The sequence below is a fragment of the Acomys minous genome (genome assembly GCF_964271855.1).
Source record: "Acomys minous genome assembly, chromosome: 2".
NCBI lineage: Eukaryota > Metazoa > Chordata > Mammalia > Rodentia > Muridae > Acomys > Acomys minous.
The window spans coordinates 120,535,308-120,553,726 of record NC_140484.1 but is presented as its reverse complement, the minus strand read 5'-3'; the positions used below and the strand labels follow the sequence as shown (position 1 = coordinate 120,553,726).

Genomic DNA, 18,419 nt, shown 5'->3' with positions numbered 1-18,419 from the left:
TTCATTTTTACCTCAAAGAGCATTTAACTCTATGTCACAGTATTTTATCTTTAATCCTTCACATCTCCCTAAGTTTCCAGCTGTCAGAGGTAAAATGCCAAAGGCCAAGCTGCCTCTTACTCCTGGTGACTCGAATGCATAGAAATTAATAAAGACATTCATTCAAAAATAAGTACTATTTGGCAAAACATGCTTTGAGCAATGAACTACAATAATAAATGTAGTCATGAAGAAGCTTATTATACAACGTTCCAAAATCTGGTAGGTATTTGTTATTTTCTTTTTCATAGTCTAAAATGTCTGTGACACTGTGGCTCTTATGCCTGTAAGTCCAATTATTTATTCCTAACGTGAATGGCTTCACCATTTAGTTTGTATAATGAATAAATCATCGTAAGGACATGTGTGTAACACAATGGATGTTCCATGGCAGCAAGACTTCATTCTAGAAGAAAATGTGCTAGAGGGTTGGGAGATGGTTCAGTTAGTAAAATTCTTGTTCCGTGAGTAAAGTAACTGAGTTTGGATCCCCAGGGCCCTTTAAAAATTGTTACTGCAGTGTATGCCTGTGATTCCAATACTGGGAAGAGATGGGTGAATCCCAGAGGCCCCCTGGCCAGCCAGTCAACGCAATGGGAATGTTACAGGTTCAGTGAGAAATCCTGTCTCAAAAAAAGAAAAAAAAAAAAAGAGTAAAGGGTGATACAGAAGACATTCAATATTTCCCTGTAGCTCCCATACAGGAACACATGAGCATGGATATTGACAACATGTATGACACACACCAAAAACAAAATAAAACTGGGCTGTATTTACTTAATATGTGTGAGTCTATATATTTGATTCCAGCACAATTAAAAATGAAAGAAAAGGAGAGGAGGATGAGGAAAGGGAGAAGAGAGATGAAGAGGAGGAAGACAGGGAAGGGAAAGAAGGGGAAAAGAAGAAAGTAAAAATGGAATTTACGCTAAGGGGTACTTAAAAAAGCACATCAAACAATAGAGCTTTCAGTAAGGATTGATCTAGTCAGTAATAATTGGCATGCTATGACCAACTATAAAATACATCATAGTAACCAATTACTTAAAAATGTATATTCTCCATTCATCATTTCTTGTAATACAAATGAAAGATAGTGGAAATACCTTAGATGGTTATAAATTATAATTTCTCTCCCCTCGCCCCTCGCTCTCTCTGTGTGTGTCTCTCTCTTTGTTTTTTTGAGACAGGGTCTCTCTGTGTAGCCTTGGTTATCTTCAAATTCACAGCGATCTGCCTACCTCTGCCTCCCATGTGCTGGGATTAAAGGCGTGTGCCACGCCCACGGCAACAATTATAACTGAGTCCAAATAATTCTAATCAGATTCCATCCATAAGCTGCCCTAGAATTTCTAGCCATACTGTAATTGTTTTTTTACTACAGTTGACTCTTTTTCTCAGTTTAAACAGTGTCCAGGGAAAAAGGAAGTTTCCAAATGAAGTGATCACATCCAAAGGAAAAGCAGACGGAGCATCTTGGCAAAGGTATCAGTCAGGTAAGTGCCTGTCACACAAGCTAAAGTCCTAAGTTTCCTGCCTAGGGTCTTGGTAAAAGCTGGGTGTAGTGTTTCCTGTCCATAACCCTAGTACTGACTGGGATGAAGAGATGGGCAGACCCCATTCATTCACTAACTGAGCTGCAGGTTTAGTCAGCGATTGTATCTCAAAAAGTATGGTGTTAAGTGGCAATAGAGGACTAGAGGAAGACACGCCTTTATTTCTGGTTTCTATCCATGTGCACATATGTTGACACACAGGCACACTCACAAATAAACTATTCAGGCATGCACACTAAATAAATGACTTTTGGTCAATGAGTTGTGTTTTGCTTTTTGAGACAGGGTTTCTCTGTGTAGCCTTGGCTGTCCTGGACTCACTTTGTAGACCAGGCTGGCCTCAAACTCACAGCCACACCTGCCTCTGCCTCCCTGGGTGCTGGGACTACAGGCAGCATCCACCTGGTTGGAAGACATTACTGGAAGACATTGCTGAAATGAATCATCCCTTTTTATCTCTCTGCTGTTGATGTTTATGCCCATTCCTAAATCTTTACCTTTGTTTTCTCATAAAAATGAAAATATAACCGAAACGTTAGAGCCTACCCTACTCTGTATCTGGACTTCCTTACTGCCGACGTAAATCCATCCTCTGTTACATGCCACTGTGTTTCTTTCCATCCTTTCTAAAAATGAAGATTCTTTCCTTTCCAATGCAAATGTGGTTCTTTCCCATAAATGTCTCACACAAGCCAGTGGAACATGTAGCTAATATCTAATAATCATATAGCTTCTTTCTTTATAGAAAAGAAAACAAAACCAGAACTAGGTAATTGGGTCAGGTGATGTCTATGTTGTCTTTCATGTACCATATCCCCTAGGGAAACAGATTCATTTCTAGACTGTGTCTGTCTGGGAAAGTTAATGTTCACCATAAATGGAATTCAAGGTTGCATATAAGCATATCCATGAGTTTCCACAGACAGTATTGATAAAGGAAGAGATCCTCAGACTCAAAGCCATAAAATGTGTACATCAATAACAACTGCGGCCTCAGTTGAGCTTCCAGAACCTCGAACTGAAGAATTTAAAGGCATTAAAAACTGACTTCACTTAGCTTCAAGGAATAAAAATGCATACAGCATATCCATAAAGCGGCTTCACTTTTTTGGTTCAAAGACATTACTGAAATGAGTTATCTATTTTTTATTTCTTTGCTGTTGGTGTTTATGCCTATCTCTAAAGTGTTACTACTTTGTATGACAACAAAGCTTCAAGAGGTAAAGACTTTGGTTACATAAAACTGCTACATGTTCTTCCTTTGACAGACTTGGAATGGCAGGGGGGGTCCAACTCACCTTGCCGAGCACAGGTGAGTTGAAAGCTAAGCTAGACCTATATTTTCCCATATAGCACGGATAGCACATTTGACAACCGTCACTGCATACATGTTGACCTCCCAGTTACTCCTCATCCAAAACAACCATACCAAACCTTCCCTCATCCCTCTTCATTAAACTTTAAAATTTTTTCCTACATTCTTTCTAAAATTAAAAGCTAAAGATACCTGTGTTTTCAAGTTGAAATTGAGGACCAGACCCTGTAATTTTAACAAATTATCTAAAATATAATATAAAGATTACAACTTGTTCAATTATCCATAAAATCATGTTCTTTATAAAATATCATACCATTCCTATTGATACTCCTATTTTTTTTTTATCTATTTCCATATTTGACACTTGAACGAAGAGGTACATCATGTGAAGAAAAGGTTGATGGTCAATACTTGGTTTCAGTAGAAACCAGAATGGATGTCAAAAAGCTTTAACAAATTAAATTTTATATATCTAAAATCTTCTATTTACAATGCATTTGATCCTTATTTGGCATATTCAACTACCTTTTTGAAAAGGTGGATCCAGTCTGAAGCAGAAAATGAACTCTTCAAAGAATTCCATTCTCTTACATTTAAAAAGATGTGCAGGACTGAAGGGGGAAGAGGGTGGGAGTGAGGGGTCTGTGATAGGGATGTAAAGAAAGAGAGAGGGGGGGACATAAATTCTCAGCAGGGCTTATAGTCTGGTTCAACAAATAAAATATAAAATATCTGAACAGTTACTCCAGAGAAAGGTTCTACAGTCCAAGCCTGTTTTCAGCCCTATGGAAAAGCAGAGTGAGATATAACAAGTGGAATACAGACAACTCCTAACTGAAAACACCATCTCTCCAATAGACTGTGACCCTTCCTATTGGAATCCTACTTTCTTGTGCCTTAAGGAGAGTCATTTCTCATCAGTTAAAATCTACTAATATAGACCATTACGATGCTCACCAGGTGTTCCCCTTAGATATTATAAACGATGGGAAAAAAGATAAGATATTGTTCACTTTGTCGAATTCAATGTACTCTGAAAATAGAACCTGAAACTAATGTGTCTCAAAACCAGAACATCTGGCAAAGCACCATCACTAAGGATATGAGCAGTAGGCACAAGTAGCCTCATCACCCTAGCTCATGTGTACCCACAATTGCTACCTCTTACTTTCATATTTCCTCTTTCCTTAGGAAACCATCATTCCCCCTTGAAATCCCGGATGGAGTGGTGAGAAGAGGGCACATAGGCAAATCAAACTGAGGAGGTAAGCAGATGAGGAGACACAAAGGCACAGCATGGGAGAAATGAAACCTGCCTGGCAGTTTCCCTTCCACATAAATAAGCTTTCCAAATGTCATTAAATGTGGTTCCTTGTAATTTGAAGTCATGAAATTAAAAATCCAATCACTAGGAAAGGGAATATTGTCAAAAAGTTATCATCTCAGATAATTTCTTAAATAAATCTTAATTTTAAAATCTATTTTTAATCTCGGGTACATGAAATGATTTACTCAGAAGACATAGTACACTTGATTTGGCCTTTACTAGACGTGACATCTAATAATCTTAACATATGTCTGCCTCTGCACACTTTTAAGAATTTCTAAGTCCACAGAAATGGCTCTGACCATACACCTTATCATAAGCAGTGACCATTGTCAAATTCAGCTTTCTAGTTTCTAAAAATGCATACAAACAAGTTTTATTGAAATCCATATTCTTTTTACTCCATCTACTCTTCCATTGTTTCCATTGCCAGTACTGGGGGGAAAAAAAACTCTCATAAGAAACATTCTGTCACACTATTTAAATTTATCACAGCCAAAATTCACTCTATATGAAGCTATAAAGTGAAGTGGGCTCAAGGTGCTGGATATTTCCTATTCAAATAACTTGCTACTAAACAACTGTTCTTACTACCTAAAACATGTCAGGCATTTGAAATCACACTTCAGTAGTTACCTCTGCAAATGTAAAATGTATTCGAGATAGAAAGTTATATGCATTTTTTTTCTCTCATCAGAAAGGAAGAAAACCCTTCCTTACTCCTTTCTGCAAATGTTTTTTTCAGGAGAGTCGTGGCATGGCACCATGGTGATACCCTCAGAACCTGATGGATGCTGAGAGACACGAACTCTATGTAACATCTTTCACATCTGTGGTGCTTTCTGTTCCAAAAACACTTGACTTTAGTGTCATAGTGCTCAGTATAACATGGATATGGCTAGAACGCATTTGTATTTCCTGGCTACCAAATAGTAACATGCATTACTATATAAGGTCGTAAAGGAAGAGAATACAGGAAAGGAAAGAAGGAAATTACATTTTCAAGCTTTTAAAAGTAACACAAAGGGTTTCATGTTTAACTCCTATTCGTTAGCTTCCTCTTATGAATAGGCCATACCTGGAAGAATATTTGGGCCTTTAAAAAAATTCTTGAAGGAATATAGGCCACTGTCAAGCCCGTAAGAAGGGTTCAGTGAACATTGTTCTGTTACTTTAACTTCTTTTTGTTTGTTTTTTGTGTTTTGAGACAGGGTTTCTCTGTGTGGCCCTGGCTGTCCTGGAACTTACTCTGGAAACCAGGCTGACCTTGAATTCAGAGAGATCAGCTAGCCTTTGCCTCCGAGTGCTAGGATTAAAGGCTACCACCACCTCCACACTGCTTTTAACTTCTTTTAAGGAGTCAGGACAATACCACATAGTAAACATTATTTTTCTTGTTTAATTGTTGAAAAATCCAAGCTTCCATTAATATTTGTAACAGTCATTGTTAATGACTTCTTAATTAAAAAAAAATTCTACTTCAAATAGAAATTCTACTCAACAATCAACCACAATCCTACAAATCTTGTAACAGTGCCAAAAAGCAATACATATTTTTCCTTCTATTGAGAAGAAGCAGGGAAGGACCAAAGGTCAATTAAATGCCTGTTATTCAACTGGTCTAGCTAAGCAGCACACATATAGCCTCATCATTGACTATGTGCTAAGCATCCTGTAAGCACTATAACAATGGAGAAAACGACAAACCCATCTGCCCTACATGCCATGTGCAGTATGCTCAGTAAATCCCTCCTATCTCTGTGTCATTGAATTTCCTTTAACATATGTAGCCATAAACATAAATAATCCACAATATTACCACCTAATGGTATCGATGACACCACTACCAATAGTATTAAATACTCTATAGTATTTAAAGTGATATTTATTTTCTAAAAGCTGATGTACCAGATACTAAGCGTTCTTCCTGCCTTTCCTCTACCTGCCTTCAAGACTTAAATCTCATTTCAAAGATTAGAGTTTGTCTCAGAGTATCACTTTACCCAAATCCTCAATTCATAACAGTATCTAGACAATGATCCAAACCCATCTCCACAGAATTCTGAATCTTGTGGTCTGTACAATAAGAAATTACAAAGTGACTTTCCTCTTAAGAGTTAGTCCTGCAATTTTAAGTTATTTCTATGACAAACACAGTAGTTAGCATGATGAACATGAAGGGAAATGGAACAGAAGTGAGAAGATGGGCTGCCCACATTCACCTTCACTCAGACTACACAGGTGCTTAGTTTATCCATCGGCTGAAATCAACAGACCGCAGCAATCCTTTTCATCTCTCTAACGTATCACAGTACTGCTAGATTCCCTCCCGGTTTCCCAGGCTGACTAATTCTCAAAGGAAAGCATCAAAGGGCTCCCATTCACAACCACTACTTACCACTACTGGCCTCTGCCACATGCAAATCGAAACAGTCCCTGAGAATTCACAAAGTCACTTCTCTAAAGCCATATTCAACGGCATTTAATCTATCAAAATGAAATAGTGATATGACCGCTCATAGAGTGTTCATTTATTTGATTTTCTTCAAGGACATGTAGAGAATACAAGGATCAAATAAGAACATTATCCAAAATAACAGTCACAGTGAGGACTGGAGAGATGCGTCAGTGGTTAAGAGCACTTGCTGTTCCTCCAGAACCAGGCTTGCTTCTTAGAAAAACATGATTCCCAACTTTCTACGATTTCAATTTCAATGCTATCTTCTGACCGTGGCAGACACCAGGCATGTAAGTGGTGCAGAGACATTCATACAGGCAAATCACTCATACACAATATAAAATACATAAGTCTAAATTGTTTTCAGAATAATGTAATATTCTTTGCTTTTGATCAAGTACCTATTGACAAATATAAATGTATAATGATCAGCATATAAACACATCCAAACAATCTCATTCAAGACCATTGGGAGAGGATGCATATGAACCTCAGCTAAGAACAGGGAATGTAGGCCTGCAAGAGGGCTCATTAGATACAGACGCTCACCGCCAAGCCTGGCGACATCAGCTCTATCCCTCAGATGCATGCACATGAGAGCAAGAAAGAAAGCACTCCTGCAAATGGCCACCCACCCATGTACCACAGTATGTGTGCACTGCCCCGGCACCACACACACACACACACACACACACACACACACACACACAGAGAGAGAGAGAGAGAGAGAGTGAGAGAGAGAGAGAGAGAGAGAGAGAGAGAGAGAGAGAGAGAGAGAGAGAGATTGCACACACAAAAATATGAGAAAATTCCATGTTGTAGCACAGTCTGAGAGCCCTGCGTAGTAGAATAAAGTGAGCAGAACACGGTTTTTCACTGTCACACTAATGAGGGCTCAGGTTGGACTTTGACATTTGTTAGGTTTGGTGATCTGTAGAACATTATCTAGCCACTGTGAACCTAAGTTCTCCAGTTTTCTTATGTTGAAAATTCCTATCTCCCATGATTTTTTGTATTAGTTGAATTAAACATAAGGATTAAATTAGTTTAAAGACAAATGAACCAAGAACTGTAATTGGAACATTCTGTGTGCTCAATAAATTGTAGCATTTGTAACAGGTTGAACTGTACAAGATGGCTGATATCTGACTGTTCCTGACTCATAAGGACGGCAGTTCCATATGGTCTACCCTGATACTGCAGGGCATAGAGGCATATTGAGCACAAAAACCCAGAACACAAGTTCTGTCAGTGGATAAAGTGATAAATAAAACATGGAACATACACCGTGAAACAGTATTCTGTGTGTCCACAAAATAAGTAGCAAATCTTGTCACTTCCATGCCCTGGAGATTATTGTGTTAAAGTGAAGCAAATCAGGTAGAGGAGGACAAATACCGCATAATCTCATAGAATCAGTAGGTAAAGTTAGGGTCAAAACACACACACACAGTTTCAGTTATTTGAGAAGTAACTGAAGAGGTTAGGAAGTCCAAGCATTACTGGACATTATGGTTACTACGGAAAGGACCCATAATATTCTTTAACACGGCTAAAGCTTCTGCTCTGACCGCAAAATGACACAGTGATGTATATGTTAACTGGCTCACTGAGCTACTCAACATTTACATATATTTCAAAACAACATGTTGGAGAAATAAATATATTCAGTTTATATTTCTCAGATAATTCAAAACAAAACAAAACAGAAGAACAGAAACTCAACAGCCAGGAACACTGGTCTACAGTCCGACAGCATGACTAGGAAGTCAAGGAGTCTCTGTAATTCAGCTCCTCCGCTTCAAAACAAAAGCACTGAAAACCTCTAATCTATGGTTTAATTTAAAAATTGAATCAATCAATCAATCAATCAAAGCAAAGCTATGATGTAGTTATGGTATAGATTCTACCAGTCTTCAGTGATACAATGTTACCGATACTTTTTTCATAGCAAAATGAAGAAAGCAAACTTGAAATTGTCTAAGAGGCATCTGAGCCTCCATGTTAGTGCTGTTTTGTGTCTTTTGAAAAGGGAATGATGGAGTACATATGAAACAAAGGAGCTCAATGGGGAGCCCAAAATTTCTGATATGTGGAATTATAAGTAATATAAGTAAAGTACCCCATTGTTCTTTACCAGTTTAAAAGGACTCAAAAACAAGCATAATGATGAAAATATATTTTGCCTTGAAGGCAAGTCACCACTAAGCGTCCTTAACTTCTAACACCATCAGATGTTTTCAATTATCATTTCATACAAAATAAAAGCCTACTTATCCATACAATGTGGAGATTAATGTGTTCTTTTTTAATTTCATCTTTGATTATTGTATATGTAAGTGTATGTGTGCGTGTGCGTGCGTGTGTGTGTGTGTGTGTGTGTGTGTGTGTGTGTGTGCGTGAAATGTGTGTGTTTTGGAGTGGAATGTGCCACAGAGTGGGACTGGGGAGTCAGAGATTCAACTTTGCATAAGTTCCAAGGATCTAACTCAAGCCACCTGGCTCATACAGCAAACACCCTTATCTGCTTAGCCATCTGGACAATCCAATTAATATACAGCTATTTACTCCAAGGGGCTAACACTGGCCTGAGTATCAGTTATCTAAATAGTGATCAGGCCATTGATTCAGTGGACAACAGTAAACAAACCACTTCAACCTTAGTTTTCTATTTTGGAAAAGTAAAAAAAAAAAAAAAAACAACAACAACAACAACAACAAAGGAAATCTACATAAGGAGTGCACACACACATTGGACCACTGCAGGTAGCTGTGATCGCAGATCGCAGTACTCAGAAAGGATTAGTAGGTCATGATCAGTCTCTCTGTCTATGCTGCACAGTGACTCTGAAGTCATTCAGTCATGGAACAAAATATCAAAACTCCCAACACCGAAAATGTCTGCCTTGCTATGTGGTATGAGCAGATAAAGAATGTGATTGTCTTCAAAGTAACATAATATAGGATTCTATTATATAACCTCACTTGTCACTAACCAGGTTCTCCCATTTCAACATCAACAAGAACACTTGCCTGAAAACATCTCTGAATTGAAAGCTCAATCCATGCGTGTCTAAGTCTAGACAGGGACTTTTATATTTTGTACAATAAAAAGGAAAAGTTAATAATTAAGCCCTCCTTGGAATTCAAAGAACATATATTTTCTTCCTCAGCAGAATCAATGACTGGAAATCCCAGGGATATTGCAGATTCCATGAGGAACAGACAGATGCCTGCTTCCTAAAATGCCTGCTTCCTAAAATGTCCCTTGAAACCAAGAGCTGGGAACTGTCTTTAGAAATGTAATCTTTCTATGTCACTAGACATTTTAAAAGATGCAGAACAGTCACAACTTTCTTCCAACAACAAGGACATCTCAGTTAAGACTTTCCAAGGTAACAGAAAAACACCATCACTCCAGTAGATCTAAAAAAATATATTTGTTGGGGAAAAAGGAGGAAAAAAAGTTATCCTCATAACACCAAGAGAAAAAAAAATATCAGAGATAATGAATATTTTACACAAAAATAATTTTATGCTTGCCTCACCTTAAAATATGTATACCAATTAAATCACACCCTTTGCACATGACTGAACCAAGGGCATCATACATATTAAGGAAGGACAACTATAGAGCTACATTGCCCAAGCCCTGCTTTGTTTTGCTTTTTAAAAAAAAAAATACAGGAAACATAGGAAAGAAACTGTTTGTGAAAATCTAACACTACAAACAATGACTTTATACCAATAAAAAAAGTAAAAGACTAATTTTATCAGGGTGGCTCACAACACATTGGTATTCATTAATGTGGGGAAAGAGTAACCACATTTTACATTCTTTAAAACTAATGAATGGAAACGGAGTTCATCTTAAATATTGAAAAGAATCCTTTATTTAAAAAGTTGCTATGGGGGAATGAGATGAGATGATAAGTTGATTTTATTTATTTGTTTGTCTGCATGTTTATCTTGGGTTTCACTCATGCTTTTGTTTTTCTCTTGACCCATGTTAAGATTCCAACATAGACAGTATTCCACAATTAAACATCTCCTGAGAAGAGCACCATCTGATTAGCACATTAACTTGAGCGTAAACCAGGCGTGACGATGTTGCCTCTCTGCTGTATCAGACAGGTCTGGGAATGAATAATCACCAGAAGTCCTACAAAAAAACATATTAATCTCACCTTTACTTAATCTCCCAGTGCTCCAGATCTAATTTTCTCTGTTGTCAAAAGTTCCTCAACCTTTAAATATGTTCTAAGAAAAGTCCTATGGAAATAAAAACAAACGCTCTGGTTTTGAAAATTAAGTTTTCCCAAGATTCTAACGAGCTCCCACCAAGAAGTTCAAATCATGAAGCAGAACTCTGAGTTGTTGTTGTTGTTGTTGTTGTTTTATCCAGGTTAATAATTACATCCCACACCTAGCCACTCACTGTCAACTTCTGTTCAGTAGAGAAGGAAATAGAAAGCCATCAAAAAATCAGATCTAGTTGGCTTTTTGTTTAGTTTTGTTTGTTCTTTTTGTTTTGTTTACATTTATGGTGTGTGTGTGAGTGTGTGCGCGTGCGTGCGCACATGCGTGTGTGCATATTAGAGGGTAACTTGGGAACGCTAGTTCACTCCTTCCACCATGTCAGTCCTGGGGATCAGCTCAATTCATAAGGTTTGGCAACCTGTACCATTACCTCCTTCCCTGCTGTTTCATTGGTCCCAGAGGCATATATAACTGAGCTTGTTGGTTGACTAGCTATCTGCTTTAAGAGGTACGATGATGATGATGATAGTACCTGGGTATCAAGGCAGGAATGTTCTACCTCCAAGGTCTTTACTGGAAATGCTCAAAACAAACCACTTGCCACACCTGGTGATTTGATGTGTAAACTGTGCCCAAGATTACCATGGGACTGGTTTTCGGGGGGGGGTTGCTTATTAATTTTATTTATTTTTTATTCTTGAGACATTTTCTTACCCCCATGCTAGTAGGGTTCAAGCAATCCACAAGATAGTTTCTTAAGCAGCCAAGACAGCAGGCATTATAGGCATATCCCAGAGACATCTGGCTCATCATTTACATTTAAAAGGTGATACTCAGTTGTGTTACTAGACAAAATTTATGTATCTGCAGAGCACTTAGGTATGTGACTCTCCTTTCTAACTGTAACTTTTGTAAAACCTAAATACTAGTCTACTATTTATAATAACACTTTAGTGAGTGAATATAATGTTTTAATGTGAATGAGTTCAGAATTCATGCTCTGTTACAAATATTTGGTGAGACAAATTCTCAAACTTTGATTTTTTTAAATCATGACTACAAGTCAAAAGAATGACATTTGGCAGAAGGCATTTTTCAATTAATTCATGTAGCTTTTTACTTTGTCTTGCTTCATATTTCTATTGAACAACACTCATAAGGAGGGATATTAATCAATAGTATAAGTACCTAAAATGGGCTAGTGCAGAGCTTCGGGGAATGAGCAAAAAGCTAAGAAGCCAGAAAATACTGGAACATTGACCTCATCACCACCAAAGATACCTGGGCAAGCTGCACTGCTTCAGTGGTATATATTCCTTCATACATAAAATAGTTAAGAGTAGCTTCCTAGCTAAAACAAGTATTTTGTTAAGTGCCCAGCATACTGTATGTATGAATGATCTTTAGTAGATAGCTGACTTCAATATAAAGTATAGGTTTCAAACAATTAATAAAAACTAATCCCTCTGGATAGCTGTAGCTTCCCGGGAATGAGACACGTTCAGTGGCTCCCCCTAGCTTAGGATACCAGGAAAAGATTTTAAAGAGAAATGACAACTTGTGCACTTGATGCTGTTATCAAAATGTTTGCAGAATGAATTTACTATTTCTGTTTGTGTTCTGTTTTTCTTTTTGGTGTATGTGTGCATGTGTGTGTCTGAGTGAGTGTGGTGTATGTACCCCTCTGTGTTGGAGTACCTGAGTCCATGTATGTATGTAGCTACCAGAAGACACCTAATGTCTTGCTCTATCGCTTTTATTGCCCTGAGACAGGGTTGCCCTGACCTGGAGCTAGGCTAGCAGCAGCCAGCCCCAGTGGCCCTGCTGTCTCTGCCTCCCACAGCAATGAGGCTATAGGAGTCACTCCCCATCTTTTATGTGCCTGGTGGATGCTGGACATTTGAACACAGGGACCCCATGCTTAAGGATCACGTGCCATTGTCCAACCTCATTTGTGTTCTAAAGTAATATAAATTGATTTCTAAAAATACTGCCGTGTTTCCTTGCTTGTTTTTCAACCTAAGGCTTACTTAAAGGTGACTTGAAACATTACATTATCTGTGGAACCCCCAATACTTCCAAGCATACTTATTATGGTGGAACTGTTTCACATGTACAGCTTTAAGTTATTAAACAAGTTATATGCAAAAGATATAAAACATGGAGACCAAAACGTGTATTTTAAATTTAATTATATCTTATGTTGCGTTGTTTTTGCAGTGGAGAACAAGCTAAATTCTTTCCTTGCGAAATCATACCACAATCATTATAAGACCAAAGAGATAAGCCCATGGTGACTATCAACAGAGACCATATTAAATCCTCCTTTAACAAAGCAAATAGTAAAACCATGGAAGTCCTTGTTCATTAAAAACAAATCTGTGAATGAAAATATCTACTCCAAATAGTTTAGGTAATTTAATACTACAAAATTCATAACCGGCCATTTCTTTCTGCAAAGAGGCCTGTTGAAATATTGGTCTACCCACTGCCATTAGTTCCACGTTTCCAAGAAAACTAAGGTATGATGGCTGTCCTCATCAGCCTGCTTTTTATTCTTTTTCTGCACATCCCCCAGTGGCGCCTTCCACTCCTTTATCCAGTGCCTGTCCTGCACCCAAAGATCTTGGATTTCTCTGTTTTGTCCATTATTTGCTCAAAAGGACTAATAGAGAATGAAGGTAGAAAAGTGGGTTGCATTTTTAAATGTCTTAAAAACGCGATGGACTATGCCTATTGCTGTGTGTCTGTGCATGTGCAAACCATCTTAATGTTATCTGATCTGCCACCAACATAAACTTGAAGGTGAATTACACAGCATCCAGGACATAGACACTGAGAAACTACCTGGTTCGATTCTCACATCATTAGTTTGCTTTAGAAACAAATGTGTCTGTTACGTTAGAGTAAAATTCCAAAGCTGAATTATAGCTTTTCCAATTCTTAGATTTGTAGAGTGCATTTGGATGTACCCTGATCCAGGACACATTTAGCCTGCGTAATTCTCAAGTGTGTTTACGAGCTGTTCACCAATTTATGTACTGAGTAAAATACACCTCACATTGAAAAACTTCTGGCTTGTTCATTTGCTTTGAGTACTGAGTTTTCAAGAAGGAGGGATGAAAAGCCAGGAGTCCTTTGGAATTCATCGGAGAAAAGTTTGTTTTATTTATTAAACCACTGTTATTTGATTGGTTTTTCTTGCTTCTCTGGTTTTATTGTTGTTTTGCATTACAATGTAAAGCACTTGAAAATGGCAGAGACTTTATTCTCTGTGTCCATTTAGGAAGCAATGTGAATAGCAGTTCTGAATAACTAGTAGATTGAAGTTAGACAAGGAAAGACAAACACGTTAGCCTCCGAATCTTTGTCTTCTTTTCTTTTCTTTTTCTTTTGAAACTCTTTCCCTGAACCCATTAGTTAAAACTAGTGGTATGAGATGTTAAAAAAAAAAAAAGAAGTCACAAGCTATAGCTTAAATACAGCACTCTGGCTCAAAAAAATATCAATTAAATCATCTTCAGCTTGATATGTGCTAATCACTGTTCAAAGCACTCAGGCTAAAGGATAAGTATGTGTGTGTGCCAACCGTGAAAGGGAGGCTAGTTGCACTGACTTAATCTGAAGGTTTTAAATAGTTACAAATTTATGAAAAACAAAGCACTAAGTCTCTCCTTTAGAATGTGGTTTCCTCTCTAGTGAGGATGATAAATCTGCCTGCTCAGGTGTCCTGTGATTTTATGACACATTTTACAGTTTTTGTTGTTGCTCACAAGAATTCAGTCCCCTTATACAAAGTAAAATGTTCTTGGGGACCCTGCCATGTATATAGCGTCTAGTAAAGTGGAAACAGAATTAGAAAATGAGATGAGAAACAGAACAAAGAGAAATACCAACATGAAATAAAGCAGAGCAGAGTTTTGTATGATATTCTCCTCAGACCAGAACCATCCCCAACCAAAAACCTATGGCAATCAGCCAAGAGATACCCAGAAACGAGTAAGAGCTCACTTTATGAGAACTGTCAGTAAAAGAAAACAGTGCTGAAGTCCTCTGGACAGAATTGTGGGCAGGCGGAAAGCCTTGATAAAGTATAGACTAACAGCCTGTCATCAGCTGGTCCTCCTGGAGAAGCAAACCCTTCAGGGCTCTCTGCTGCTGCAGTTTGCAAAGAAAGGCAGCAACTTTTTTCAAGCACTAATAGCCTGGTCCGACAGGTTCATCCACTACTCTTCAACAGATATGACCCTTGGCCCTTAAAGAACCAGATGATAAATCAAGAAGCTTGACCACTTCTGGGAGAAACATATGTTTCTTCAGTTTGCAGCAAACATTACTCTGATAAACGGACGACAGACTGACCAAATTCTGAAGCAGTCTCTTGCCTTAGACCCACTCCACCAGGTCACCCCATTTTCACTTACGCCCAACATCTGGTGGATGTAGTAGTATTCTGGCCCTTGATTGTACAGCAGGAAGGTTTTCCAGAAAAGCAGGACATTTAGGGACAACCAAATGAGCTAGACCAGCCAAAGAGATAGAAAAAAAAAAATTAAAAAGGAACATTATGGTCATTCACTGGACTCAGCTCCACATATGCAATCTCAGCTTTTATAGAAAGCATACTCAATCATAAAGTAGAAAAGCCACTTCTAGGACAGTCACCTGCCCTTACCCAGACCCTATACCTGCAATAAAGGTTAGTGGGGAATACATCACTAAATGACCTGCAGATGCCTTACTTCCCCAACCCCAGTGCTGAGACTAAGAAATTAGATGCATCACCATGGGATGCCCAATAAAAGCAACTGAAAAAGCAAAGGAGGTGAGTGTTTGAAAAGTTGTGTTAGTTTCTCCCTTCTTCCCATAGGTTCGCCAGCAAATTGTAGCCAAGTTTCCCTTTGAACAGGAAGAAGTTATCTCCAGTAATGCGTAAAATTGTGCTTAGGTGAGAAAGTCCGAAACAAAAGCCCCAAACCTCCACTTGTCTCATCCCCACCCGCGCACATTCCGAGAATGAATCAAACTCAATGCAGGACAGACAGACCGCCAGGCCAGCTTGGCCCGCCATCCTACCAGGCAGAGGTGTTTAACCCCTTCGTTGGCTAGCCAGCTCCTCCAGGACACCGCCATGCCGCCGGCGCGGGTTTGCTGCGCTCCGTTCCGTGCTTAGGGCCGAAAGGAGCGAGCTGAGGCCAGGGCAGCGGTTCCCGGGGCGCCGCCTGCAGGGGGCGGCGGGGGATCCAGGGTCAAAGGCTGGACCGAGGCCGGAGGCCGGGCAGGAGGTCTCCGCCCCGGTTCCCACCAGTGCCGCACCCTTGCCTCCCCGCGCCCCCTGGCCCCGAGCGCCCGCCTCTTTGTCTCGCGCGAGCCTGTTGTTGTAGCGGCGGCTCAGGATGTCCCGGGTGGGAAGGTGTAGGCGTCCCCGGCAGCCTCCAGCCCGGCCTGCCCAGCTGCAGACAACCCCCTCCCCCAGATGTGAGAGTGGGAATCGGAAATGTAGGGAAGCTCTCAGCTTCGCGGCGCACACACACACCTACTTCCTTTAGAGTGGCTATACCTCCCCACTCCACCCACCCCCACCTCAAAAAAAAAAAAAAAGTTCAGCCGAAAGAAAGAAACTTGGTAAGGAAAGTTGAGCCGGAAGTAGCCTTTGTGTATTAGCGTCCTCTATTCCGCCAGCCCTCTGTGAGTTGCCTCTACCTACAAACAAATGGCATCTCAGAGGCAGAAGCCCAAGTCTACCTCTGATTCTCTCTTCTCTATCAGCTGTCACACCCCACCCTATCTTGAGATAAAACTTTCTAGATCTTGCTGCATAAAACAGACAGGCAAAGAGTTAACACAGAAACCATTTTCAGGAGTGTTAGGGAAGCTGAAATTCCCTCAAGGAACGCATGCTTTAGGCTGCCTAAGGGCTAAGTCAATTAGGTCAAAAGCAAACCTCTCAAACGTGTACCAGAAGTCTACGGAAGTCTGAGAGGCATGCAATGGGCATGGTCAATTCATTAAACACTTAATCGCATGAAATGATGTCCTTAGCGTAATCGATATTCAGTGACTTTATTAACGTACTTAACAGGAGACAGAAAATCATTTGACGTGGTTAACCTACTCTGGTGACATCCAAGATATTTCTTTTAAAATGAAATGTATTTTATCCCCCTGGCCATGGAATACAGTTGAAACTAAAAGTGAATAAAATCATGTTGGCCTTACTTCATGCACTGTCCTTATCTGAGTTATCCTGAGAAACTGTATAATGATTTCAACCTTCAGTCTGAAAATTTGGTATAAATCTATATCAAGCCCTAGTTGACCTCCACACACAGTTTTTTCTGTCGCCCCATATTAATGTACAACGTGTCTCAAGCACGTGTGAATCAAGACTGCTTCCCCAAGTAGAGTTGTGTGTCCAAACTAGAGGCAACTGTGAGGACTGCTGGAGAGAACAAGGCTCCCAAGTGAAAGCTGAGCCTCAAAGAAGATGTGCATCTGAGAGGTCATCTGTTAAGCTTGTTCCTCAAAACTCAGAGCCAAAGGCTGAAGAAGACCCAGCAGAGATAGGAGGTTCCCCTACTGGCAAGGAAAGGAACAACACTGTAGAAAAAGGAAGTGCCAAACCGGAACAGCACAGGAAACTGCGCAGCGGAAGTCGCCTGGGGAACTCTTTTGAGTTTTTGGTAACTGTGCTTATACTGACTGTTGAGTTTGAAATATAAGTTTTATGAAAATGCAGCATTTTATTTTGCCTATTTGTTTTAAGCCATGTTGTTAGCACACAGAACACACATCATTGTTTGCAGGGTGGGTGGGGAACATGCGTTATTAACAAAAATGTCTACCACACTGGATTGATGGGTTTAAGGGGTTGCGGGTGAGGATATCTTAGTCTCCTTGCTTTGATCGATCTGTGTTGTCTCCCAGGAAAGGCTTCTCTGATGCTGACATTTTTAGCCGCCTTTGCATGAGGTGTGTTGTGGTACAGGGAAACTCAAAACTTATTTTCATATCCTCCTTACCGTCCATCATTAAGAGATTTAACTCTTTTTAAAATAAAAAGGCTTGTTTGAAACTGACCGCCTAATATTGGTTTTGCTAGTGTGTTAAATTACTGAGGCTTTCAGGGACATTACTGAGATGATGTTCCTTGAAGGGCAGCAGTTCCTTTTCTAAAAGTTCATGTTTTTTTCAGGTTGATAATTCTTCTACATCCTCTGAAAGTCAAGAGCGGTTTGTAAAATGTTTCAGAACAACAGGCTTACCTGAAATGTCTGTTATATATAAAAATTGAAGATTAAAGCAGATGATAGAATTAAATGACAGGTAAGCAGTGACATCACAGGTAGAATGACTGTCTCAGAATCCTAACAATGCCTGCCTTCATTCTGAACTGTTCAGGGCATCAATGATAGAACCCACAGGATTTTATAGTATCTGTCTGATTCTGATAGTTCACCC

The 18,419-nt window shown here is 39.4% G+C and overlaps 2 protein-coding genes across 3 annotated transcripts in view; both read right to left on the bottom strand.

The window, feature by feature from the left end:
* NOX4 (NADPH oxidase 4) overlaps positions 1-16,357 on the bottom strand; it is a 132,014-nt gene extending 115,657 nt beyond the window's left edge. The window contains exons 1-2 of one of the 2 annotated variants that reach the window (XM_084772160.1): positions 16,035-16,357; positions 15,383-15,478 (exon numbers count right to left, since the gene is read on the bottom strand). In XM_084772160.1, coding sequence (XP_084628286.1) covers positions 15,383-15,478; positions 16,035-16,091 — 153 coding nt within the window. In that variant the 5' untranslated portion in view covers positions 16,092-16,357. Of the gene's footprint in view, positions 1-15,382; positions 15,479-16,034 lie in introns of those variants that run through there. The other variant, XM_084772161.1, reaches the window with a different exon arrangement.
* Positions 1-18,419, bottom strand: part of GRM5 (glutamate metabotropic receptor 5) — an 879,135-nt gene that overhangs the window by 724,225 nt on the left and 136,491 nt on the right. The window lies entirely within an intron of this gene.